Source organism: Solea solea, chromosome 10 (assembly GCF_958295425.1).
Source record: "Solea solea chromosome 10, fSolSol10.1, whole genome shotgun sequence".
NCBI classification, from domain to species: domain Eukaryota; kingdom Metazoa; phylum Chordata; class Actinopteri; order Pleuronectiformes; family Soleidae; genus Solea; species Solea solea.
The window spans coordinates 16,868,600-16,896,049 of NC_081143.1; the positions used below are offsets into that span (position 1 = coordinate 16,868,600).

Here is a 27,450-nt window from a genome sequence, read left to right on the forward strand (position 1 = left end):
GTCCATGATAAGTTAAAAGTGCAGGATTTCTCTATTCATTCACAACATAGAGAACAAAGTGCATAAAGTCTATGTATTGAACGTGGATGAGGCATTACGGGTCATTACCCCGCTGTAAACTCCCTCTTCTTCTGCCAGGTAACCTCCACCCAAGTTTCCCTCATTCATTAAAGCAGCGCCACCAAGAGGAGACATGAAGTAGTGCCGTCCAGCAAGTGAAACTGGCAGAGACCGTTTACCTTAGAGCGCCAATATTCTGACCCACCCCAGTGCACAAATGTGGATATTCAGCTGGACATGTGTCTGTATTTGCACCTGTTTTTCCGAATCCAAAAAAAAATAAAATAAAATCACCCTTACATTGCTACTTGCTTATAATTACTATAGTGATATGATAAAGTGCAATTTCTTGGGTAAGGATAGTCTTGACATGATACCTTTATACTCATGCCTTCTCTGTCTCTTTCACACACAAACACACATTTGTGCAGCATTCATAGTGAGGACACTAATGCAGTACATTTACATGCACAGCTTAGTCTAACTGCGGCCATAGCTCGACCGGGTCAGGCAATCGGACAACTTGCAGTGACCGAGAATACCGAGGAGAAAATCGATTTACTGGCCGTGTATGTTCTGTATATTTCGTACCTGCTGTACATGTGAATCATGACACAAATGAGATCAAGCATGGCTCTTACGGTTGCTGTGTTGTCCAAAGAAGAAGAACAATACTGCAGTTTCTCCTTCTACTTCCGGGGTCCAGGGAGGAAATTTTGGTGCATGTGCACAACGCCAAGTCCAACTCCAGTCTGATCAAGTTTATACATGCAGGAGTAATCGGACTATGAATCACATCATTCAGGTGTGTTATTCTGACTAAGACTAGCTCGATTTTGCATTCCTTAGCCCCTTACCCTAACCTTAATTATCCCAACTAAGTGCCTAACCCTAACCCTAAATCCAAGCCTTAACATCCCAAAAGGCCATTTTAAGGGGTGACAGAACACGAGGACCAGCCAAAATATACTCACTTTCCCAAAATGTCCTTACTCCTTAGGTTTTTAAGTGTTTTGTCATCCTCAAAAAGATACCCATACAAGAACTCACACAGCCATTCATCAACAGCTGCTAAAAAAAACAGCTATAGTGTCAATGATGGGACTGTGACTATTGTAATGTCTGACCCTGTTCTCATACCTGAAGGGCCTTTTTTAAGAAAAATGTCATTATGGTGCTCAGTCAGAGCCGGCCTGAGGACGATGCCTCAACAACAGGCCTCCATGCTCTGCAGTCGACTCATGGCTCAACATCTGTGGCCAAAATGACACACCATCCCCCCCCCCCTCCGTTAATGATTTTATTTGACTAGTTTTCATGTCTCCAAATGCATAACATGCCTGCCATAACAATACGGTTGTGTAACAAAATTATAAACGGGAGGAGGACGCTATGGAAACATGGCAATTATCATCATCATCGTCATCATCATCTTCAGCAGGAGCAGCAGCATTGCTGTTTCACAGCAATAAATACAGTCTACAAGCTGATGACTTGACCGTGTCTCCGCTGGAATTACACTCACATAAATCGGGCTTCGAGAGGCCTGTTTATTTTTTAATTGTTATTAAGTAATAAGCTCGCGGGTCCGTCAGTAGACAGACTCCAGGCAGGGACATTGATATCACATTTGAAAAAACAAAAACAAACACTGGACATCGACAAATGAAACCATAGGTAAAAGACTTACTTGAATCCTTTTACATAATCGTCGCGGTGCTTCGGTCGTCACGGTTTTGCCAGTCGTAAATGTCTAAGCGTGTGTTAGCGGCTAATTAAAATCTCCACAGACCGAGCACAAACACACACACACACAGAGGCAATGCCATCCTCCTGCCGCTGTTCAAACGGGAGGCAGCGCCGCACCACCACCACCACCGTCGCTCCCGAGCCTCTGCCCGTGGAGGCTCGAGAGAGTGACTTAGAGGAGGACAAGGTTTCCGCAGACGTCCGCTAAAATCACCATGACAGCCGCGCGACGGAGCCTGCGGTTCAACAGGGTTTAGACAGTGGCAGCATCAGTCAGGAGAAGGAGATGACACGGAATGGCTGTCGTTCTGTGCCTAGCTGCTGCTGAGCACGAGGTGGGGCGAGCCAATCACATCGCAGAACCAAACGTGATTGACATGTCACTAACCAATGGCTTGCCAGAACGCCGGCATTCTCCGTGGAAGGACAACAAGCTGAGCCAATGAGCGTAGAGCTTTATTCCGCGTGGAGGCGGAGCCCGCAGGTGTGACACAGCGGCGTTTGACGGATTTATCTGAGTGTGACAAATAAATGATTAATTGTGTGAGTAGTTTCAGTTCATGTCTTGTGACTGATTATACCAAATTAATCAAGGGCAGTATTTTTAATAGAAAGGAAGGAAAAAAGGGAAGAAAGGAAGAAAGGAAGAAAAAGAAAGAAAAGAAAGAAAAGAAAGAAAGGAAAGAAAGGAAGAAGGCTAAGTTTTACCCTTTACCCTCAAGAAATATTTTGGCTTGACTGGACTTAATGACTTAATTTCTGCTTAAAATGTTTCCTGCATTAATCTGTTATTTGTCTCTTCACTGCTGTCTAACGTATTGAAGTACAGATGGTCAGAAAATGCATTATTTTACATGATATAGGACTTTTTGCTGATATATATGATACCGATATATCTACGTCTTTCCTTTTGCCCAACTCCAGAGGTCATTTAGTCTCACTACTCTTACTCACTACTGGGCCCTGGCACTGCTTCTGAGCCACACACACACAAAACAAGTTTAAAAATGGTTATAATAACTTTCTCAAATGTATGAAAGCCCAATGTCACTGCTTATAAAACATACAATTGATTTGTTTCGTGAACTTTGGTGCAACTAAAGGCTTGCTCCATCCACGTTTCACCTCAGGGGACGCTATAGAGCCCTGCTGCGACACATGGGTGCGAGCACTATGACAATATCGCATTTTCGCCACACCTGACCTCCATGCCAAGTTTCAATAGTTTTTATGTACCCCCCTCAAAAATGACCGGTAAGCCACAGAACAATAATAATAATAATAGTAATAATGATCTGAAGGAAAACAATATTGCACAAATGTGTGCTGGTGTTTGTGCTTGGGCACTAAATATGATTGTTAGCTTATTGTCATGAACAGTCAGCAATATGTTTATACTTGTACTAATACTAATACGTTTAATACTAAATGTATTAAACGTAAAATGATATGTATATATTTAAGAGCATAGTGTTTTTGTTACTGTTCCAAGCAGTCTATATGTTTAATACATTTTTATTTCAATTTGGATCCTACATGTTTCTTTTATTGTGAACCGTGTTTCATTCCATATCATCATCACAAACACTTTGACCTTCTGTGAAAATTCAACATTAATGTTGTTATTGCCTCATCGTGATGGAATATTGTGATATGATGATAAACTGAGCTAATTTCACACAGTTGAGAGGTTTCCGAGTGTCCCTGAACACACCATACATGGGTGCGTGCTCACTTATTTATTTTGCCGTTAGTTTCGCTCCTCGCCTTCACATCACACGCAGATCAGCGGGACTTAAAAACATCAGAGGAAGGTAACGTGTATGTGTCCGTATGTTTCATGTCAAGCTCGTCAACAATAATAATAATACTAATGAAGAATTGCCTTTTTTAAAAGGCTTTGTCGCAGGTGCTCAAGTTGCGACTTCGTCATTTGCTGCGGCAGTTAACCCGCTAGTCTCCACAACACTAGCTTCGTTTTGAAAGCTGTGTGTCAGTTGGCCAATTATATGTTGCTGTTTAGTAGTGGTAAACAACTACATTCGTTTTTCTGACTACCGTTCACGTGGGTACCCCATACGTAGCTGAAGTCAGCCGAAGAAAGCCGTGTGTCCCATTCATTTGCTAGCGGCTAACTAGCAAGCCGGTGTGAATGAATGAATGAATGAAGGAGAAGAGTACGCTGTCTGTACCGAGTCTCACAACTACTTATGTTGTATTCAAACCACTCACATACATTCCGCTGTTTAACCAAGATGAATCATTATGCTTAGTAATTCATTCATTTTTTATTACAAGCCTGATATGATAAGAAAGCTGCGGCCTGCTAACATTCGCAGATTACATATTTCGTTCACTAAATACTAGATTCTAACGCGTCATTTCGTAGAATAGCTTCTTAACAGGTATTATATGAACAAAGTACACATAAGTGTATCTATAGTGTATATATGAGAATAAAGCGGTAGATAATGGATGGATGGACTTTATTGACTCCAACTGGGAATTATTTTGGGTTACACCTGGAGCTGCGCGATATAGGACTTCCTGCCAAATCTGATATGTCGATACACTTTTTTTAATTTACTGTTTCATATATGCATTTTAACCTGCACAAAAATGCAAAATCCTTCTACACTTATAAAAATTAAAACGGTAAAATACCATTTTATTGTTTACTGTTACCGTTTTCCAGACAAACTCCTTTGATTCCTTTGAATAATCAAAGGAATTGAAGACTGTAAATTTCCATTAATCCTACAAAGACAAAAACTGCCAAAATGACTATAGGAACAAAGAACGTTATGAGACCCAACCAGATGTAGTGATGCTCAAATGAAGCAATAAAGCAGTATTGAACCACTTTGCCAATTGTATTGAACATGGGTTCATTCATTCAAAGGTTCATTTCAGTGACATCTAGTGGTGAAATATTAGACAACATGCCAGTGATTGCCGTTGTGACAGACAGTGTTGGTTGTTTACTGCTGAACATATTATATTCAGCTTATTCAGTAGACAAGGTTAACTAGTATCTGGGATTGAGAGAGGGTGTGGTCGAGGAAACAAAGTAGGTGCAGGGAAGGTGGGCTGTGCTTGTGTAACTTGGGGATGAATTCAGAGGTTTTTATTGAGGAATAGCAGTTTTTCCACTGTTTTTGGACTCAATCGATTTCTTTTTTTGCTGACAACTTCTCCAGCTTTTGAAAAAACACGTTCACAAGGAACAGATGACGCTGTAATGCACAAATATTGTTTAGCTAACGTGAACAAATGTGGATACACATGTTTGTGCTCATTCCAGTATGTGAGAGGATCCTCCGATCTATGCACTGGAGGATCAGTCATATATCGCTGCACTTCAATTGTAGCATCCGATGTATGACTCCTGTGAGCTCTTGCCAATGTCGCATCTTCATCCAAACGTGTCCAGAGGTTGAAAGCTGAAACAAAAATTAAGATTTGACAGTCATGAACACAGACAAGTGTCAATGTGTGTGTGTGTGTGTGTGTGTTCATAATTACCAACTTACAACTACCTGTGGAGGACGGATTTTGTGCATTTGTTGCTGGTTGAGGTGGAGCAGAAGATGAAGGATCATCTGATGAAGTCTCCACTCGTGTGTTCCTCACCAGTGCTGCACATTCAGCTGTAAGTTTTCGTACAGCATTTTGGGCCTTTTCTGAACTGTTAAAACCGATGGCCTTAAACCTGGGATCCAGCAGTGTGGCGAGTGACAGGACAGTCGAGCTCTCTAGGTTGTCAAACTTCTTTATCAGGGTTGCAGTTATATTCTGTCCAAGAAGTGTTGCTGTTATATTGGTGGTGTTCTGTATGACTTCCCTGTTTGCTTGAAATAACATTTTTACCAGTGGAATCACCATGGAGCCTGACACTCTCTTCTCCTGGGACAGTTCCACAGTTGCTGCAAAGAACGGGGAGAGCACTTTGAGACACGCTGCGACTGTCTCATATTCCTCAGATGAGAGTGGATGAGCATCTGTCTTAAGTGATGCCAGAGCTGCCCCGACTGTCTGCCTCTCATTATGTAATCGCTGCAACATCAAAAAGGTGCTGTTCCAGCGCGTGTCCACCTCCTGAATTAGCTTCATCACGGCACAGTTCATTTGCTGTTGCACATGTTTCAGCTTTTCTTTTCCAGTAGTGCTTGATCTAAAATAAGTCACTACTTTCCGTGCCTTTGTGCGCAGATCATCTAGGCCAGGGGTTTGATCCAGGGATTTTTTAACTACAAGATTTAATGCATGTGCAATGCAAACAACATGTCGCATTGCTAGTTTTTTAGCAGTGGAGACCATGTTTGCGGCAGCATCAGTCACCATGCATTGAACCTTCCCCTCAAGTCCCCACTCCACCATCAGAGACTTCTGAGCAGCGGCGATGTTTTCAGCAGTGTGGTCTTGGGGGAAAGGCAGCACTCCTAAGAGTAAAGTGGCCAACTTCATATTGTCCTGCACAAAATGACAAGTTACTGCCAGATATGCATCCATATTCGTGGAGGTCCACATATCAGAGGTCAGGCTAACTGCCTCCACATGCTGCAGTTGAGCCTTGGCTTTGGCCTTCTCCTCCTCATATTTCTCTCCCACCATGTTCTTTAGAGCCTGTCTGGAAGGCAGAGTATATGTGGGGTCAAGCTTTCCCACAAACTCTTTGAAGCCTGGATCGTCCACAATGGTAAAAGGCTGAGAGTCCTTCACAACCATATTTACCAGAGCCTCATCCAGCTCCTGCTTTCGGTCCACTAAGACAGAATCAAACAAATAAAACGGTGAAGGACAGGCTACTGTAACATTTTTAGTGGTGTGTAGAATTGTGTGGATAAACATAACCTACCATGAACAGTGTTCTCCTGCTTGTTTTCATGCTTAGCACGGTAGTGCCTAAGCATCGAGGACGTATTGTTATTATACGCCAATTGCATGGAACAATGCAAGCACTGGACCTGTATGAACAGTAATGATCAAACAAGAAAACAAACTGTCAGGTCATAGAAATCACTTAAATCACCACACATGCTAATGTACCTAACTTACAAACAGCTGGCTTACTACTCTTTAAGTAACATTACATTACATGTCATTTAACTGACACTTTTATCAAAAAGTGCAAACAGCTTTGAGGGCCTTGACTAAGGGTCCATACTGGGTATGAAAAGTATTATAAGTATAAAAGTACCATCTGGGATTTGAACCCCAGTCCTCAAGACCAAGGCCCTGCGACTATGCCACTGAGCTATACAACATACTGTACTTTGAATCAGATACTCACCTTATTAGGACTGATCAGCTCAAAGTGTTCCCACATTTGAGAACGGCTTCTCTTCCTATTTGGCTCCATGACGATCAACCAACAGCAGGGATGATAACAGCAACAACAGCAATAACGCACACAACAACTTTGGCAAGGCCACATGTTGTGGAGTGTGTCGGGTGCCTTTAGGTGTGTTTTGGCGCGCGCAAGCCTCCCGAAGCAAGTCTCACGCCAACAACTAATCTCGCGATAGCTCGTGAAGCTCATTCGGGGACCGAAGCAGTCGCTGCTTCATACGTCATCGATTACGTCACTTGCTCTGCCCCAAAGCAAGCTTCGAATCAGCGGTTCAAGGAGAGCACAGCTTCGAGTTTGAAGCAAGGATCGGAGCTCCGGTGTCAGACTCGCATCACTAACCAGATGTTCCTCTTGTCTGTAGAGATGGCTGAGAATGATGTTGACAATGAGCTTCTGGACTACGAGGAGGATGATGAGCCTCAGGGAGCACCTGAGAGTGGGACCCCAGCAAATAAGAAGGATGTGAAAGGGTCCTATGTATCTATCCACAGCTCTGGCTTCAGAGATTTTCTCCTCAAACCAGAGCTGCTTCGAGCCATTGTCGACTGTGGTTTTGAGCATCCCTCTGAAGGTAACTTGTGGCTTTTAATTATTATAAATGCAACGTAAATTATAACCCTGACAGTGACCTGTTGTCTTTTGTATTTTTCCCTCACTATCAATTAACATTTGTTTTATTTACAGTTCAACATGAGTGTATTCCTCAAGCCATTTTGGGAATGGACATCCTGTGTCAGGCCAAGTCTGGTATGGGGAAGACAGCAGTGTTTGTACTGGCCACACTGCAGCAGATAGAACCTGTGGATGGTCAGGTGCATTGATTCTTTCACATTTTACAAAATTATCTCCCAAATACAGGTTTTACCTGAGTAAATAATATTAATTAGGGTTCCACATTTTAAAAAATACCATGCAATCTCTTGTAAAAAAAAAACTGTAAAGTTTTGGTTTTTACAGAACAAGACACCTCGTTATAAAGACAACACTGTAAATTCAACTCATGTCCTCCTTCCCTGTATGTCAGGTGTCCGTCCTTGTGATGTGCCATACACGAGAGTTGGCCTTCCAGATCAGCAAGGAGTACGAACGCTTCTCAAAGTACATGCCCACTGTCAAGGTGTCTGTGTTCTTCGGTGGCCTGGCTATTAAAAATGATGAGGATGTCCTGAAGAAGAACTGTCCTCACATCGTCGTGGGAACCCCAGGGCGTACCCTAGCCCTCATCCGCAACAAGACCCTCAGTGTGAAGAACATAAAACACTTTGTGCTTGATGAGTGTGATAAGATGCTGGAGCAGCTGGGTGAGTGAAAGTATTCGGTCAGTAAGGATTTAATCAAAAATAGCTTGTAGTAAAAATGAAGATGTGATCTCATTGTTTGTTGCCGCAGATATGAGGCGCGACGTCCAGGAAATTTTCAGGCTGACACCTCACGAGAAGCAAGTTATGATGTTCAGTGCAACTCTCAGCAAGGAGATTCGCCCCGTCTGCCGCAAATTTATGCAGGATGTGAGTTTCAATCAAGTGTCTTTGATGTTCTACTTTATGATAGGAATGTTCATTTTGAATTGTTTACGAGAGCAGTAATTTAATCACGCAGTTGATCAAAGACAGACACACCACCTGGCTGTGCTGTAGTTGAGGAGGACAGGTTCATTGAACCACATGGCACAAACATACACAAAAAAGAACAAGAAATGTATTCTATATTGCTAGGAAATACACAAACAATTGGCAACTTTAAATTGAAGACATCTCTGAACAAGTTTTTGCCACCACTTAATTATCGTGCCAAGTGTGCTACGAGCTATCCTCTTTCTTTTGTTGTGTGCGTGTGCAAAATTGAGAGCAAGACGCCAACAATGCTTCTTTATTCTTCCCCTCACCATATAGCCAATGGAAGTTTTTGTAGATGATGAGACCAAGCTGACACTTCACGGCTTACAGCAGTATTATTGCAAGCTGAGAGACAGCGAGAAGAACCGAAAGCTGTTTGACCTACTTGATGTGCTCGAGTTCAACCAGGTACAGTTTGCAATCATATCACACACAATGACTCGGAATTAATCATCGTGACATGGCATCTCTTTCGTTGACTGCAGGCAGCACACACACACTGACATGAATGCATAGAAACAAGCGTACTTCCCTTCTGTCCTCACTCAACCCTCACGAACCTTCTCAGTCTTCACTTTACAGTTTAGTGTTGCAAATATGTAAAAAAAAAAGAAGGTATTGTTTTTTTTTTGTTTCATCTTGAAGAAAGATGTATGAAATATGAGAACCTTGTGGCCATCATGCTGTAAAATATGCTGTGCTCACACACTCATGTCAAAACCCTTTTCCTTTAAAGTAAAATAAATATGTTAACCCCAGGTTTTCTCTTTTATTACAAACCAGTCCTAGTTAAAACTACAACCCTCCCGTCTTGTTTCTTGTTAGGTGGTGATCTTTGTAAAGTCTGTGCATCGCTGTGTGGCTCTGTCACAGCTGCTGGTGGAGCAGAATTTCCCTGCCATTGCCATCCACAGGGGAATGTCACAGGAGGCAAGGTAGATGATTTTTTTCTTTACAGTTTGAAATTGACTAGATCTCTGCTAATTTCAGTATCATATCAACATAATAGAATGTAGCAAACAGCACTTGTCTCTACACAAGCTTATTTTCAGATCAGAATCAACACTGTCTTGAGTCGCACAGTTATACTGACATCAGCATTGTTTAAGGTAGCCAACATGGTATTTCATTTGCTTTCATATTATAATATTGTCTCCAAGTACGTTTACACCTAATAGTCTACAAAGTTCACACCAGTGATGAACTGCTCCAGAGTTCACTTGCAAGCAGTCCGAGACCACCTCTTTCAAGAGGACCAGTTGGGTTTGTTCTGCATGAGATGCCTTGAACTACTTTCGAGCCGACCCAAATGAACATTACAAAGGGGGTAAACGCACCAGGGCTTGACTGAGCTGCGCTAGATGAAGCTGGTGTGAAGGCACCCTTACTTATTCTCTTTCCTGTTGTTCATTCCTCCCCCCAAGGTTATCCCGGTATCAGCAGTTTAAAGACTTCCAGCGAAGGATCTTGGTTGCAACTAACCTGTTTGGCCGAGGCATGGACATCGAGCGAGTCAACATTGTCTTTAACTATGACATGCCAGAGGACTCTGACACTTACCTACACAGGGTCAGTCTAACTGTTATCTTCGTCATACATGTGTACATTGTTATTTCCAAACTCGAACTAAAAATCACGTACAGCACGGCTCTAGTGAGACAAAATTTCTCCCCCCCCAACGTGACTTAAAAGCAACATCAATATACTCCACAGAGATGAGTATATTGAAAATATACTAGAGTATAGTAGTATTCATTATATAGTGTAGTAGTTTCAATAGTTAGTAATAATTGAACAAGTCTGCCTTGCCATTCACCTTGTTAGTGACTTTGTATGCCTCCCTATATTCACCATATAACCACTGGAGGAGTCACAATCTCAATTGTCAATTGAATATTGATCGAACCGACATCACGATCTCGACCTTTGAAAGCAAAGGTGGAATCGAGGATTTAATTTCTGTTTTCCTTCCTCTTATGAGCTCAAATGGTTTTCTCTCTACCTCAGGTGGCTCGTGCTGGCAGGTTTGGGACCAAAGGTCTGGCCATCACCTTTGTGTCGGATGAGACTGATGCTAAGACACTGAATGAGGTCCAAGACCGCTTTGAGGTCAATGTTGCAGAGCTACCGGAGGAGATTGATATTTCTTCTTACAGTAAGTTTCTGTCACTTACAGTCGTCTTACACTTGGCCAGATGATAACTACTTTTTGTACCGTTTCCTTGTATTTTTAAATCTGCATTCATCATCATCGCATCACTCTACATATTGTGGATGCATTAAGGCTTTTTGCAGGGGAGGGTCGGCCTAATGTTGTAACTGGAGCACATTACTGTTTATAAATGTTTGGCAGCCTTTGAAAGAATGTACAAATCATTTTCCCCTCTGCCCCATGTAATAATCCCACTTTTTCCCTTTTATTTGCAGTTGAACAGTCGAGATGAGTCTGACCGATGAAGAATGGAGACAAAAAAATTAAGCTCAATATTTTATTTCAAAGTTCCCCTCCCTCCATATTTGTTTGCAAGGATAAATCATTTATTTTTTACATTTTTGCAGGCGCTTGTTTTAGTGTTTTTTGCGTGTTAAAAACCATGGCTATTGTTTTGTTAAGAAAAATAAATTTTTATACCTCATGTGATGCTATTAATTTTGCACATGTAAGTATGTCAGATGTTGCATTAAACTGACACAAATGGTATCATAAATGGCATACTTTGTGTTGTATCTTTTGACTGGAAGTCATTCTTTCTCACCACCAGAGGGTGCTCTCAGTTTGAAAATGGAATCATAGCTTATGATTTTGAACTCGGCTGTGTGGTTGGATAATTTCAAACTAGTAAAAGTTGATGTTGCTCAAGGGCAATTTAAATGACCGTATTATTTAATACAGCAAGAAGACTAACTTAGCCAACTTTGTGGAAGAATACTTTATATTAAAAGTGTTCTAACAAAAGGAAGATGTAAAGGCTTAGAGGTGGGGAATCGATTGGACGTTCAGTATATGCAGCCTATAGGAATGGAAAATGGTTCAAATAAAACCTCATGAAATGTGAGCTCAGCTGCGACTTTTATCATATGGGTGGGGTGGACTGAGAAAAACTTGGAACAGCTACACTGTGTCTTCATGGGTAATGTGACTGTTGTATAAACTTGGATCACAATAATACAGAAGGCAGCATTATCCCCCAAAACCCAAAACGTTTGGGTAACACTTCTAATCTGCATTAAAAGCACATATAGAACCCAGATGTTTTTGAGAATTGTGTTGATACTGGTCCAGTCACAGCTGCTCTTATTTAATTGTTCATTACAGGGAAACTTGTACTTGAAACATGAACTGTTGCAGTGTATGTTAATATTTGTAACATGCTGATTCTGAATTAAAGAAAAGTTATGTAAAAAGGGGCCTTTGTCCACATTTTGCATCATACTGTCTACATGCTTGTCCTTGAGAAGTTGTTACTATTATCTTAGCGTGTGAACGTATTAGTCCTTGGTCCTTGTACACTGCTCTCCAAGTCAAATTTTCGTGCTAAACAGTGTCATTTTGCTCTGTTAATGTTTCTCTTCTCAGACTAATATTTTGAGTGTTCCCAAAAAAAAATACTCCAACACCTGAACCAGCTCTCGGTCCAATGAGAAGGGTCCAGGTGTGCTTCAGGGCTCTAGTTTAGGTCCCACGTCTGCTTGAACAAGAGTGGGTAAGTGTATGTTCCACTCTGGTCACACTTTTTATATTAAAGGTTGCCTTCACACTTCATACGAAGCAGCACTTCCACATGCAGTCTTTGTATTCAGGCAGGTGCCTGTGGTCTTCACTCACTTGGAGCCAGATTTCTTTAAAAAGAAAAGAAAAAAGAAAAAGACTCCTCGTCTTGAAACGTCTTCCTTCATCAAGAAAGTTGACCTGATCACATTCTAATCAAATTACATAAGCGGCCTCAGGACTAGTCTATGTACTTGTGTGTGTCTCCATACATCCAGTGCTGTGGAGGGAGGGCCACTTCATTGAGGTGGCCACAGTCGTTACTGCATTTACATGACAGGATAAACATGGCAGACTTTTGAAAGCGCTCTCCGTCTGGGCAAACAAAGGTCATGGGTACAGTGCGCGTGTGGCGCGGCGAGCAGCATCGTCCATTTGTGCACACGCTGCAGTAGTTGGGCCGGTAGAGGCGGACACTCGCACATTCGCCATAGGAAAGCCGGATGGGCTCAGGCGCTTTCTGGGTGAGGGAACACTTCTTTCCTCTCTGTGGATGGACAATAAAGTCATAGAGATGAGTTTCATGGTGTCAATTATGGTGACTGTTGACCAATTGGCTTCAGTGGAGAGATTGACCAACATGACTTATGCAAGGTTATAATAGCTATGGTTTCATTTGTTTTTATTTAGTTTTGACTTTTTGTTTTTAAAATGAGTTTGTTTTAATTAGTTTTCATTTTTTGGAAATGCTGAGTTTTAAATTGGATTTAGTTTTTTGTAATATGGAGTATTTGCCAGGGGCAAGATGCAAAAATAAGTGTCATTAAAAACACAAAGATGCCATTTTAAAAATGTATTAGGACAAATGAACAACCATCCCTGAAGTATAAAAGTCTACAAGAAATTAGACTGCACAATGTGCCTCATAGTGCTGAATTTGGATGTTTTTGTTAACTACATTAACAACCTTGGATTGATGTGATGATTTTCTTGATAACTGACTTTTATCTGCATGGTCCTTTAACACAGCAGATTTAAGCGGCACTGCAGTTTCGTATTAAAACTTGTGCCAAAATGCTTGCTTTAGAGGGCAATTCTATTCTGATTCAAATTATAAATTTTTAGATTACATTTTAATTAACATTTTAGCCTCTCTGCTAAACTCGCTGACACTCGCCTTGGCACAAGTAAAGCAGGGATAAGACCTCTGTGTGCCTGTTCTCAACATGGAGGATTAATATAGACACATCACTTCCCTTGACTCCGAGTACACAGATGGGGCCAAGCTATGGACAGTTGCTTGGCAGGAATGCCGGGGGTGGTGGACTATATTTAAAAAGGCGCCTGCCTGCCACCTCTACACAGCTGAGTAAGTCAGCACTGCCCAGTTCCCGCTGGATGTGGGTGCTTCCAGAAAGCACTACAAAGATAATCTCCATGCTCAAAATTGGGATAGAACAAAAAATGTTTTATAAAGAAAAGAGAAACAGAGCTGCTGTTTGATGATGAATGCAAAAACGATCTCAAACGAGGTGCTCAAATAAATTTTATACTCTAAAGTCATGTTTCTCAAACTGTGGTACGTGTACCACCAGTTGTACGCAAGCTTCCTTTGGTGGTACTTGGAGGAAAATCAGAAATACTGCAATCTCTCTGATTTAATTGAGAGTTTTGTATCCAGTCGGCGCGCGAAGGGCAGCCGGGCTGTGGTCACTGCACCACACTGGGGTTCGAGGTTCCGAGTGTGGCAGAGGGCGAGTCCAGTGGGGGTGTGTACCCAGGGGTGGAGGGGACGCAGTTGAGATGCAGTTGAGACGCTGAGCTTTGGTGGGGGGTTTAGGAAGAGGGGATCTGGGGGAAGCACACCTCCGGGTGCGGACATAGCCCAGACTAGAGCCGGGTGGGAGAGAGCTTAATCACTTTCTGTTGTGCACTTAAAATTACTTGAAAATTCAAGGTATTAGTCTATGTTTTGTTTTGTTTAAAGGTCTTTGAGAAAGGCATGCTGATTCTTTTTTTTTACTATACATATTGACTGTTGATGTTACAGAGAACGACTTGGACTTTATTGACAAACAAGTCGATCTGAGAAAATGCTCTAAAATGTGATCAAATTTTGACCATAGTGCATAGAAAATGTGACAAATAACTTGCTCCATCTTAATCTAATCTTATTATACTAGTGTGTGAAGTATATGTGAGAAAGAAGAGGATGAGAGCAAATTATCTAATTGGGAATAAATCTGCCTCCTGTGAAAAGTCTGCTCTGCTTGTCCTTTTTACACCACTGTATTTTAACGTTGGTGATACTGGTGTTACTTTGAGAGCTCAATATTTTCTCACATGTTGCTTGGTGTAAAACTACTGCTGCTGTAAAGCACAGATATGATGTTTTTAGCCTCTGGTCTAGAGAAGCAAATAAGGAAGTAGGGCAAAAGTAAGCAGGTAGTTCCCTGCATTGTCAGTCAAGAGGCGATAAAAGGTGAAAAACTTGTTGCTCGTTGATACGCGTTATCACAAGCATCCAGGTTTTACTGTCCGATAGAGGTTGTCATGATAAAAAAAAGTTGTCTTGGCAGTAATACTGTATGTGTGTGCATATGTGACTGATGCTCACTGTCTCCCTTTGTTCATGTTTATTTCTACTTCACCTTGGCTTTAACGGCCAGGCCTTGGCACGGCCTGACGGTGCAGATCCTCGTCTCTCTCTCCAGCTTACACCGAGGGTTCCTGTTGGTGACTCGAGATGAAATGCCCGTCCCGCAGCTGCGGGAGCACGGGGACCAGTTTGTGGTCTGCACCTGACACTTCATTTCCTTCACATGAGTCCACGCTGAGGAAGGTGAGGCAGTAGAAGAAGAAAAATATATACACATAGCAGTTAGAGAATGAGAATCTGAAGAGGATGAAACATTTCTTGCGACTACTGTATTACATTCTCGAAAAACGTCCTAGTCCTGAGTCTCTATTTCTCTTACCGCGCACATGTTTGTAGCCGTGTTCACTCTCCCAACCTCTAGGCTTAACATCTGCAAGCTCGTTGGTCAGAAGCAACTTGTTCTCAGGTTGGCGTGGAGCTGGGTGGAGCTCAGCTCCGGGCAGGTGGTGTTTTAGTGGAGGAACCTGTGATAAGAGATAAAACGAGACGTCGGTGATTCATCTGTGCTGCAGATGAATGTCCGTGACTACCTTTGGTGTTTTCGCCACAGTGTTAATGGCCATGGCGGCCTGATTAGCAGAGATTTTTCATTTATAGCAAGAGTGACCTCTCTTCCCTGTACCTGCATCATAAACAGTATCTAGTCTATGTAAACAGTTGTAATCCCTCACCATTGTCTAAATAGTTGTGACTGGTTGCAACTGAGAAGCACTATGTCATGTTTGTACAAAGTATCAAAAACATATATTATGAGAATGTGAATCACAAAACAAAGAATGCATATGTTAAAAAGTTGAATTTCCAGGGGCTGGTGAAATCATGAATCTTTAAGCTTCACAACAGGAGTTTGTTTTGTAACCTAATATGTAGAAATGAATATGCTCCCTCTATGGTGATGATACAATATATAGCGATATACTGGGATATTATGAGCAAGGTGATTTTATTTTATTTATCCTTTATTATTGAGATACAATATCTCTTCTTCGAGGGAGTCCTGGTCAAGATAGCGGCACAAATAGTACAAATGGTTACAGAGACAAAACGATTTCAGATATAAAACTCGCAATAGGATATAAAAGCTAAAAGGAAGTAAAAAAAAAAAAAGAGACATAATAAAGTAAAGTGCAGAAGTATACAGGCCATACCAATAAGATCCTTAATCCAAACCCCTCAAAAAGGAAACCTGTTTCCATAAAACACCTTTGAAGGTGTTTAAAGGTATATTGAAATCACCTCTAATATAGTCTAACACGTAAAATTAAAATAACAATGTTACATGCAAAAAACAATATACATCTTTCTTTGTCTAGTAAGAGGAGTAGAAGAAGAGGAGAGTCGATACAGCAGAAACTCTGTTAAGAATACTTCCATTGTGATGCAAAGATTCAAAGAACTGATATCACACCATGAAATATCACAACTATTGTAGTGTGTATTAATTATCTTCTTACACTCGTAGTCATTTGAGAGGAAAAATAAGACATAAGTTAACATTTGTAATAGATGTCCTGTTACCAAAAAAAAAGAAGCCCAGATTAGTGTATCAAAAACATTTGTCATTACATCAGAAACGCACCTGATGCTTAGGTGGGAGGTGCCAGGTGCCCTGATGACAGTCCACGCTGAAGCAGCACTGGCCAGGTATCCTGACCAGCCGTGGATAAGGGCAGGACGGTGAAGCCGGCGGCAGAGTGTTGTGGCAGAGCGGAGCACAGCCGACAGCGCCGTCAATGCAGGTACACTGGTGTTTACAGCCGGCACGGAAGCTCTCACCATTCTGGTAGATGCCTCCATTGTACTCGCATGATCGTCCCTCAGATTTAGCTGGAAAACGGCGCACATAAACGTGTGGGAGAGGTACACAGAGCAGAGATCAACAAGGATATTCTGAGAACAGGCCACAGGTTAGTATTTTAGAGACAAGACAACCTTGACATGTTGCATCAGGCATGTTAAGAACACCACTTTGGTCCTAAACTTACTTCCAAATGACAGAAACAAACAGAGGAGCAAAGACATTGAAAGGTCAATGGAAAAGGAGACAGTAAGTGTCAGACTCCTTGTCTCCTAAGCATGGAAGAACCAGCTATTCATAGTTTGTGGGGCATCACTGTCATAGTGCAGAAGTATATTTTTATCTCTGAAATCCCCTCTGAAGTCCTTACTGTCATAAAACATGGACTGTATGCAGGGTGCGATGGTTCTCGATCACTGATTTGTGACGTCTTTGACTTTATGGAGTTTTTGTTTTCTTGACGTCTTGTATACAGGTTTTGTTTTATATAGAATATCACGTTCCTCATTTTCATTTTAACGATTTCACAATATATATTTCCCCTGCATGTTAACACAATGCATGGAAAAACTCAATGCAATGGAACATAAAAAAAAGCAATGTGGAAAGGGTAGCATTTCTTTTTTAGGGTTACTGACAATGAAGTTTAGACTGGAATGGAGAATTTGGCTTCATGAATACAACATGTACCCAATAAATCAAAAGACTAACAATCTGTTGAATTTGTTTGCTAGAATTTTCTAAATAAAGTATTATATTGTTGGCTCCTTATTGAACTCACCTCGACAGATGCCCCAGGTCATGGTTACATCATTGCCATAATTACACTCCAGCCCTTTGTGATGGTCACACGGCCTCGTGGAGCTGCAGTCCTGGTTCAGCTGTGCAGCACACACCTTGCAGCAGCCGCATCCGTCTGATACGGCGCTCACACCTGGAGGGCAGGCGAGGGGCCCCGCAGGGCACTCACACACTGCTGGGCAGCCAGCGGTCACCTGGAGGGATGAGAGGAGGAGAGGACGAGGGGCAGACATGTCATGTGATATTTCCTACAGCTGCGACGAGAAGAAATGTTGAAACTGTAGACAAGTAGCAGTAAACGCAACAGCGTTTTCTCAAATCTCCAATCCAACCCAACTGTATTTACAAAGCACTTTAACCCTTAGTGCTCACGTGCACCCATGGTAAATTGCTGTGGGAATAATACACAACTCCATGGACATCCTAGGGGTGTGGATCCCATCTTCTTATGCGTTTAAGTTAAGATTAATTTTATATCGCAATAATTGTGCAGAAGTCACAAAATAGAATTTGTTTTCAAAGTGAACTTTGAACTATGACATATTTGCAAATTTCACAAATTCAATCTGATTTCAAACATTTTGAGTACTATTTGCTAAGGTGTGATTATATAATTGCCTAGGTTGTGTTGAAAAAAGAGGATATAACACACTATATGGCACATTCTTATAGCCTCTGTATATACTGTACGTTTTAAAATAGCAATGGGAAAAAAAAAGCAGCCAAAATGCTTAAAAAAAAGGGTTAAAAACAACACAGACATGAGGACAAATACAAAACCGAAAACAATAAAAGACAGTAAAACAATAAAAGTCAACATCTCAGACGGAGTTAAAGCCAAAAAGAAAAAAAGTGTTTTAAGAGAGGACTTAACAGGAAGAGAGTCAGCCTGCCTGATGTACAAAGGCAACTCATTCCACAGTTTCGGGGAAGCAACTGAAAATGCATGGTCACCTCTACACTTCGTCTTTGACGGAGGGACGACTAACAGTGGGGCAAAGCCCGTGAAAATATTTAAAACAAGCAGAGTTTCGAACCAACTGTAGTCGAGCAAGTGATGTCTGGCTAAGCCCAACATAGAGTACATCTAAGCAAGTTGTGATAAAAGCATGGATTAAAATCTCAAAGTGATGCCGAGAAGGAAATGGTTTAGAAACGTGAAAAAAGCCTTGGACTTGACCGCTGAGTTCATCTGTGCATCAAGCGTAAGATGTCACTGTCCAGTCTCACACCCAGGTTTGTTGCTGTAAGTATCAAATATTGACTTAAAGAACCCAGATCAACATCCAACGACACCATTCAGATGTTGAAAAAATAGCTCACACACACACACACACACAGTCTGTTAGGTTACCATGGAGCTCCAGCCAAAAGCAGAGGAGTGCAACACTTTCAGTTTTTCATACAACATCCAATGATTTTTGATGCCATATTATATGTTCAGGTCTCCAGTAAGTTTGCACACAGTCTAGTGCTGCTTCATGATTTCAGTCATCAAACTACACCAGAGCCAACTTGTTCCAGTCTATAAGAATCAACATGTCATTTGGTCCAAATACATAGACATGAGTAGACACGCTCATTACCAGCAAAGACAACCAACATCAGGACTTCTACAGACAGGTGAAGAACAGAGACATAACCCCACCTGAACTCCACTCATCGGAATATTTTATTTTAATAAATGTATAGTCAGACAAAAATCTTTAGCAGTGACCTTTAATGTGAGGCAAATGTCTGCAAAAGCAGCAGGGTGTGATGCTGTTCAATTTAATAAAGATACAATAAAAATGCAGCAGCCACGATAAACATCATTCACACTGAAACCAACCTTCATTATCTGTATTGAATGTTTTTATTTTATGTATTTATTGTACTGTATTGTGATCCACGTGATGTGTTTTAAAACTGACTCATGAAACCAAAGACGCAATAAAGGATTATTATTATTATTGTTATGATTACAGTCTTACCTGTGTGATGATGGCTATTGTCAGTACAGTCAAGCAGATCACAGATGCCATTATTCATAATCCAGTGAAAGTGATTTCAGAACAATCAAAAAATAAATACAAAATAATAATTTGAAGCTACACTCCACTGAATGCCTGTTTGTCTAAAGTAGTTTCACGTTGAGTTACTTTCTCCAGTCTAGTTGGACCTTGGTCCTGGGATTTCTACGAGAAAAAAACTGCCCAAACTATAATTTATACCAGAAGTGAAGGGAGGAGCCAAGAATCCATGGCCACCCCCCACACCTCCCAGAGAAACCTGTCCTGTCATTGGGTCATGGCTGGGAGCGCTGGCTAATCTTCACAGCACAGTTTTATGAGGGTGGGGTGAGGAGGAATGGAGTTAAAGTGTATTGGAGTGCCAGAGGTAACGGTTGGAAATAAAACAAGTGCACCCTAATTTAGATTATTTCAAACTTGTTCTTAAAGCTGCAGTGTGTAACTTTTGGTGATTTGTTGTTATTGTTTTGCCTCTTGTTTTCATGAACAGAACATTCTTTGTGTGCCGTTTCCTTCCGTTTGTGTGCCGTTTCCTTCTTGTGTAACCGAGTGACACGAGATCTTGATCAGCCTGGTGTGACATCATTTGACAATATTTTGAATGAGATAGAAGTTCACACTGTCTTTTAACTGTTTAACTGGTTAAAACACTAGTGGTTGATTGGTGAGGTGATTACACAAATTGAAACACAAATTGCCTTATGGAATAGGGGGAATGAATTGAATTTCAGTAAGATAATACATTTATATAAGAGATAACAAATACATAAATACGATCTGGCTGAAGAGGAGGGAGTTTACAGCGGGATAATGACAGCGAAAGCTACGTTAAGAGATGCTCCATCCTCGTTCAATACATAGAATTTATGCACTTTGTTCTCCATGTTGTGAATGAAGAGAGAAATCCTGCACTTTTGACATTTCACAGACGCTTTGTTTTCTTCAATTAAACAGATGTCGCGATGTATCGCTATATGATTGTCTTGCACTATATTGATTATCATCTCCATACATCTAGCCAACAAGTAACAACCCAAACATGTCAACATGGTTGTGGTAGTTTGCTTATTGTGCGTTTTGGAATCAATGCAGCCATTCATAAAAATCGCAGGGCCTCCGTATTTATTTTATGGGTTAAAAATTTTAATGTAACAGCTTCTTTCAAGTCACACTTGGGCACATTCCTGCTTTTGAGGTGGCTACTCTCCTAACTCCATGTAAATATATTCAGCTGGACCAGGCCGCGTGGTAAAGACCCCCACCTCTGTGGTTGGAAAAAAAGAAAGGGGGGGGGGGGATTCCCTCTGTTTTTCTAGAGCATAGTTACCAGGACAGAAAATGAAGGTGGTATTATTAAAATAGTAAGATAATAGCCCTTGACATAAATATAGAGATGGGTATATCCTAGACTTAAACACCTAACTTTAAAACTCAAAAGTTTTAAAGTGATGATTTCTTATGCTCCCTCTCCTCGTCTTGACTTCATGTGTCCTGTTGCTTTCAGACTATTATTTTTAGTCCCATGGTGCTGACATGGGAATGATGAGGATATGATTACTTGGAAATAATGGTTGAGCTGAGGGTGAAAACAGGATTATTGTTTTAAGGACAGCTCACACGAGGGCTGGCCTCCTCCACCTCTTCCTTTTCAACCACAGGTTTATGGTTTTTAGCCACACCTGCCCTAGCACAGAGACCTCCTTTGATGAAAGAAATGTGATATGCTGAGGTTTGGAAGTTAGGTTCCTGCTATGAATGTTTGTACTTGCAAAGTTCCAGCTCAGACTTTAAAAAGATCTTGCACGGATTCTCACACATGCTGGGAAATATGTGAATTATTTAAACCTAACTCTCATTGGAGAGGTCGTGAGACCCTCCCATGTTAAATATCAAGCTCAAAAAGCTGACACATCTACACACATTATTTTAGTTAATGTCATTGTGTTTTAGTTAACCCTAAGAACACAGCATATCGGCTGTTTTTTTCCATTACTATGTTAAAACATATATACACAGTCGATAGGAATGTTCAGTATAGAGCGTCATCTTTTTTTGAGCATAACCTATTGGAAATCTGTCGGCTTTACTTTTCTTTCTTCCCTGCTCCATACTGAAAAAAAATGTAATACTGAGTTCTTGTAGTAGCACCATTATCACCAATGTTAAAATACAGTGGCGTAAACAGGCCAAGCAAAGTCAGCTACAGACTTGTTAGACCTATAACAGCAATGGATTTTGAATTTCCTGTGTAGATTTTGGCAGATTTATTCCCAACAAGATAATTTGCTCTCATTGTCCTCCTCTTCCTCACATATACTCCACACACTGGTATCATAGTCCATCAGAGGAAGCTCACATACCACTGGTGGTACACAGTTTGAGAACCGTTGCTCTAGGCTAAACAGAAATCAAATTCGCTAACATCCATTTCTGTTGTGCAGCTACCTGTCCGACTCATGTTTCACTGAAAAAACACATCAGAGGTTGTGGGCTGGAGTTTTGATGACTCAATTTAAAACAGGAAACTACCTCAGGAAGCTGTCAGTCATGGCTCTAATGGTGTGACCTAAGAGACAAAGTCATGGCCCATCTATTTTAATCCACTGGTGGTCACGGTGCACAGAGAGTTCTGAAAGTCCTGTGCCTCTGTTTTCAGCTTCTGCAACGATGCTAAACCAAAGGAGGAATCCAAAGAGGAAAACCACATGAGGCACAGACTGAGATGGAAAACTAGTCTAGTGTAATGAAGCGGACCTGTCATTTTACATTTATCTGTTTTTACTCTTTGTACAGTTTGGTAGTTCAGTTCAGAAGTTCCTAACCTGCTTATAAGAAAACAAATTCACAATTTCTTTTTTTTAAATGATTATCTTTTATATATTTCAAATATTTGTGAATCAGTACTGCTGAGTTATAAATGTCACTTAAATTCTAATACAGTAAAAGGGCTGCAAAAGGCGCGTACATTTAAGTATCTTTTTTTTCCACATGATCATTGTTACTATTGTTAAGTGACTACCAAAACGTAGTGACCCCGGTTGCTCATATATTTTCAGTTTATTCCATATAAATGCTGCTCCCTCCTGCCAAGAGGATACTTGAACAGTCTCAACTGTTAACAAATTGTCAGATATTTTTATGAACATCATGACTCCTGGAATTCAGCCCACAAAATAAGATTTAATTTTAATTAGGGCCATAACATAAAAGTTCTCAAATTGGGTGCAGCCTTCAGTTATATAAGCCAAGTTGTCTCTCTGCCAAGTTTATTTCCTCCCAAAGAACCGAAACGTATGAAACTGTCCAGAATTACCCTGTATCCTTACAAGACACGAGTTAACAGGGGAAGATGAAAATCCCCTGCTGGAAGGCCTCCCAACATGATGCTTTTTTTGAACACAAAAAGGTTCAAGTTGAGTCTTTAGCGGGAACTAAACTTGGCAGTGCGAGACAAATTAGCCTTAATGTCAAATTCCAGTTTAGATGGTGCTGGATAAAACTACAAAAAGGCAAAGAAAACAGTTTAATAGGGATGTCCCGATATTGATATCGGCCCGATATCAGCCAAAAAACAAGTATCGGATTATATCAGCTGCCTCTATAATCTTCGATATAAGCGCTCTGATGCATTTTTCTGGATGAATCCTCAAACATGCTAGAACATGGTTGGTCCTTTATAGTAAAGCTGGGAAATAAAAGGGGTTAATGGCTAGACCACACCCCCATACAGAAACCACTTAATGTATGGAGATGTACCAATCTTTTTTTGGGCCCCTAGAGCCACCACGATAAGGACACATGTCAGTGTTAGATGTCAGCGAGTGACTTCCATGGAAATTCTCAGTTGTGCTGATTTAGTTAACTTTAATAGGCACACGCTAAATCTTCAGTAGTTAGCAGTGGGCAACCGGACTAGCAAATCAGTTGCAAACTACTAAGTACTGAAGACAACAATGACCTTCAATGCCCCCCCAAGAAGAATAATATGGATTTACGTTAGTGCATTACAATTTATCAAGCATTTTCAGGACTTGGCATGGCAGCCCCAGAAAAAACAGGCATCTTCACACCATATCCAATTCAATGTGAACAAGAGCATGTCTCTCTCTCACTCACACACACACACACACACACACACACACACACACACACACACACACACACACACACACACACACACACACACACACACACACACACACACACACACACACACACACACACACACACACACACACACACACACACACGATCGGCATACTTTCAAAGACAAGCTGCCAAGGAACCATAAAACCTGCATCAGTCAAGCACCTTATTATTCTGAATCACTTGCTCAGCAGTTCCACAAAGATAACCAATGAGGACCAGATTAACGTCTTGCATATTCAGACCACACAAAACAGTGGACAATGTCACTTCAACCAGCAATAAGCAGAAAACAAACTGTGGCTAATGCTTCATGTACAACCCTCAGCTATTTGACAGATGGAAAGGAGAAGATGAGAAAGAATATGGCCATGTTGGACATATGGACAGTTTCAGCAAATTCCAGTGGACAATGTGAATAGATGGATATAGGCATGGCGGCCAAGAAAGAGTGATTGGGGACACGGCGGCCCCCCAGAATAAAATACATGACACCTACAGTTTAAAGATCTTCATGAAGTGCTACTTTCGACTCTCCCTTGACTAAGATGACGACAAAAAAAGGGAAGCACTTACTTGTACATCGCACTTATGACTAGCACTTTATAGTTTGGCTTAAAAGCGTCTGCCAAATGACATGTAATGTAATGAAGATCAAACTGAAAAGAAAAATAACCAAGTAATAACCAAGTTCAAACCACAAGCACCTGTAATTTAGGCATTCTGGAACATGGGTTTATGAGGTACAGACATGAGTCAACCAGCCTGTGATATAAAGTCTCACTTTCAGCAAAAAAAAAATGGCTGCCAGCTCAAACTATGTAATTTTAATGTTCACTGCTTTATCTGGATTTGACAGCCATTTTCAACTGGGTCTGTTAACTGCTCCCTCCCAAAGTCCTTAGAGAAAACTAGTAATTTACATCACAGCACACAAGAGTAATTGGTCCACTGCTGCCTTCATCTCTCCAGCTTGTTTGTATTAATTTGACTTTAATGTATTTAGTCTCTTGTTCAGATTTATCGCAACAACAAAAACATACCAAATAATGCAGCAGTAGACCAGCAGTTTCTTGATGCCACTTGATGAAAATACTGATTTTCTTTAACATTTGTAGGGGTGAGATGTTCAAATGATTTAATTTTTTGGTGTAAAAGCCCACTTAACAGTGAAATAAAGAAATTAACATAATCACAAGTGATTGTAGAATAAAGCTGATTAAGATTTGAGGAAAACCTTTGTTAAATTCAAGTTTCAGTACCTCATACAGCCACTCTTTCATTTTAAACAGAAAAGACTTTAGATACATGTGTGATTAAATTAATGTTATATTGATATCAAGTCAATAAATTGTTAAATAGTCCTAAAGTTCTGGTTGTAGTAAATAAGTGTCACTCACTTTTTAAAAAAAAAACAAAAACAGTCTTTGCGAAGCCGGACAAGTCCGACCAGGTCTCTGTGAGCTGTGAGCAGAAAGCAGGTTTGTATTTTCATTTTTACATTTAAGTTTAGAGATATATAGACAAGACTGCCTTTAAACATTTAACATTAACATTCTTCCACTGAAAAACACTCAATGACATTGACTGCAACAGTGAGTTAACATAGCACAGCTGCCATATGAACTTGATTTAAGTTTTGTTTCGTCTAACTATTTTGATAATGGACTGATGGTGATTAAAGGGTTTCAGAGAGTTTAACAGATTTTTCCACCTCATTTCTTTGCTCCATCTAACAAAGTAATTGAAACAAAATAATTTTGGGTTGAGAATATCATTTAGAGACTTGAGAAGCACACCAAATGTAAACATACATCAGATTATTTAAATAAAATGATTAGTAGCCCTGTTTACACCAATGGTTCACCTGCTGTGACAATAACAATAAACCATAAGGCTGCACATTAACAATAATAATGATAATAACAACAACAACAACAATTATTATTATTATTATTCAGCCACCTTTGGCTCAAATATTTGGACAACAATGAGCCAAGGCTAATATTGAGCTAATAAAGCTAACATTGAGCCAAAATTGAGAAAATGAAGAACAGCTTGAGCCAAAGCTAAAACTAAGCAAATAATCAAGTATCAAGGCAGAATTGAGCTGACAATGAGACACAGTGTGGCAAACATTGAGTTAAGAATAATTTAGACCAAATTAAACTAACATTAAGCCACAATTTACCTGAAAATGAAGCACAGCTTTAGCCAAAGCTGAAATAAGCTAGTATAGCATGAAGGAGAATGGAGCGGAAAATGAGGCACAGCTTGGCTAACACTAAGGCTAATTTTGAGCATATAATTAAGCCATTATTATGACATGATTCAGCCAACAGAGTCACCGTTAAGATAACTTTACAAAAGTTACTCACCATTCTGGACGAGTCAGCAATCTGGACCAGGTCACGCCATCTAGTTTTGCACGCAACCAACCTTTCTGCGTCTGACGTGATACCGCAGTAGTTTTTCTTTTTTTTTTTTTTTAAGTTCCCTCCTCCGTGAAGAGTTTCTGTACTTAAACAGCGTCACCTTTTTTCGTTTTGCGGCTTATTTATGCGGCTTGTCTTCGAATTAGTGGCACTGACTTTGGCTGGAGGAAGAGGAGAGGGAGGAGGACCTAGCAGTCATCAACTGATTGAAATCACCTGCATGAAAATAATCAGGTGTGTTGTAGGCCTATGTCACCCCCAATCAATCAGTCTCCTCTTTTCTATGCTACATCCACAGCATATTCACATTTCCCTCCTTTACCTCCATGTTTACGTTCATGTTTATGTCTGTATATAAAATACATCACACATGCCATTATACTTGAATTACTTAGTAATTTTTAGCAATATAAAGAAGAGAAAGACACTCTCTACTTGCTTTATTTTGATTCTTATGAATATCCTGTTTCTTTTTTATTATTTTTGATTTTCTTTTCATATTTTTTTAAAAAGTTAAAAACTTTAAATGGTTTAAAATATTCTATCCATGTATCATTGACCACTGCCTTTTATTTTGAAAACAACAGGGCTATGTTTAAGTGTGGACAACACAAAACCTGAAAAGTGCTGTATTAGTGTAGTTGTACAGGAACAGTGCATTTTTTTTTACCTGTTACCAGTGAGGCATACCACACACCAAAAAAACATCAAAGGAGAAATGGGCCGGGGAGGTAAAACAGGAAAGAACAGTGAATTAAAGTAGGTAAGGGAGTGGGGAGAGAGCGAAGAAAGAAAAGAAGGAGAGTAGAAGTGTGGAAAGGAGGGGGCGACAGGTGTTTTGTGGTAAGAGAGTTTGTTTTTTCAAGGGGAGGAGTGAGTAAGTGCCCTTCTGCCTGCTCTGGTCTGCCCTGATGGGGCCTAATAGTCTGGCAGTATGGTATTTCACACAAAAACAGACTGCTGGCATTTCAACCCATCCCAACCACTTTAAGGTCACACCAATTTACATGATACAATCATCATATATTTAAAATACATAAATACATTTGGGAAGACATAAAGAAATATGTTCCCTAGTATAATTTCAATATAATTATCCAAATGGGAGACTT

The 27,450-nt window shown here is 40.5% G+C and overlaps 3 protein-coding genes across 6 annotated transcripts in view; 1 reads left to right on the forward strand and 2 right to left on the reverse strand.

The window, feature by feature from the left end:
* The window catches only part of evi5l (ecotropic viral integration site 5 like), a 32,933-nt gene extending 30,618 nt beyond the window's left edge, over positions 1-2,315 (reverse strand). For both annotated transcript variants that reach the window (XM_058641395.1, XM_058641394.1), the window contains exon 1: positions 1,751-2,315. The gene's annotated coding sequence lies outside the window, so the exon portion shown is untranslated. The remainder of the gene's footprint in view (positions 1-1,750) is intronic.
* A 727-nt stretch (positions 2,316-3,042) lies between these two features.
* Positions 3,043-11,414, forward strand: LOC131467465 (ATP-dependent RNA helicase DDX39A-like). Of its 2 annotated transcripts, none has more exons than XM_058641396.1 (10): positions 3,043-3,063; positions 7,524-7,733; positions 7,847-7,974; positions 8,187-8,463; positions 8,552-8,670; positions 9,055-9,186; positions 9,604-9,713; positions 10,203-10,347; positions 10,786-10,933; positions 11,206-11,414. In XM_058641396.1, exons 1-10 carry the CDS (start codon positions 3,057-3,059, stop codon positions 11,220-11,222), a joined length of 1,293 nt encoding a protein of 430 aa, XP_058497379.1. In that variant the 5' UTR covers positions 3,043-3,056; the 3' UTR covers positions 11,223-11,414. The 2 variants fall into 2 exon arrangements, with proteins under 2 accessions (XP_058497379.1, XP_058497380.1); XM_058641397.1 differs by lacking the exon at positions 3,043-3,063 and adding an exon at positions 3,481-3,623.
* Positions 11,254-26,442, reverse strand: LOC131467466 (CCN family member 1-like). 2 transcript variants are annotated; one of them, XM_058641401.1, is made up of 6 exons: positions 26,282-26,442; positions 17,726-17,939; positions 16,726-16,973; positions 15,466-15,610; positions 15,139-15,320; positions 11,254-13,034 (listed from the first exon to the last, which is right to left on the reverse strand). In XM_058641401.1, the coding sequence occupies exons 1-6, from the start codon at positions 26,282-26,284 to the stop codon at positions 12,729-12,731; spliced, it is 1,098 nt and encodes a 365-aa protein (XP_058497384.1). In that variant the 5' UTR covers positions 26,285-26,442; the 3' UTR covers positions 11,254-12,728. The 2 variants fall into 2 exon arrangements, with proteins under 2 accessions (XP_058497384.1, XP_058497383.1); XM_058641400.1 differs by lacking the exon at positions 26,282-26,442 and adding an exon at positions 19,719-19,907.
* Between the last annotated feature and the right edge of the window lie 1,008 nt (positions 26,443-27,450).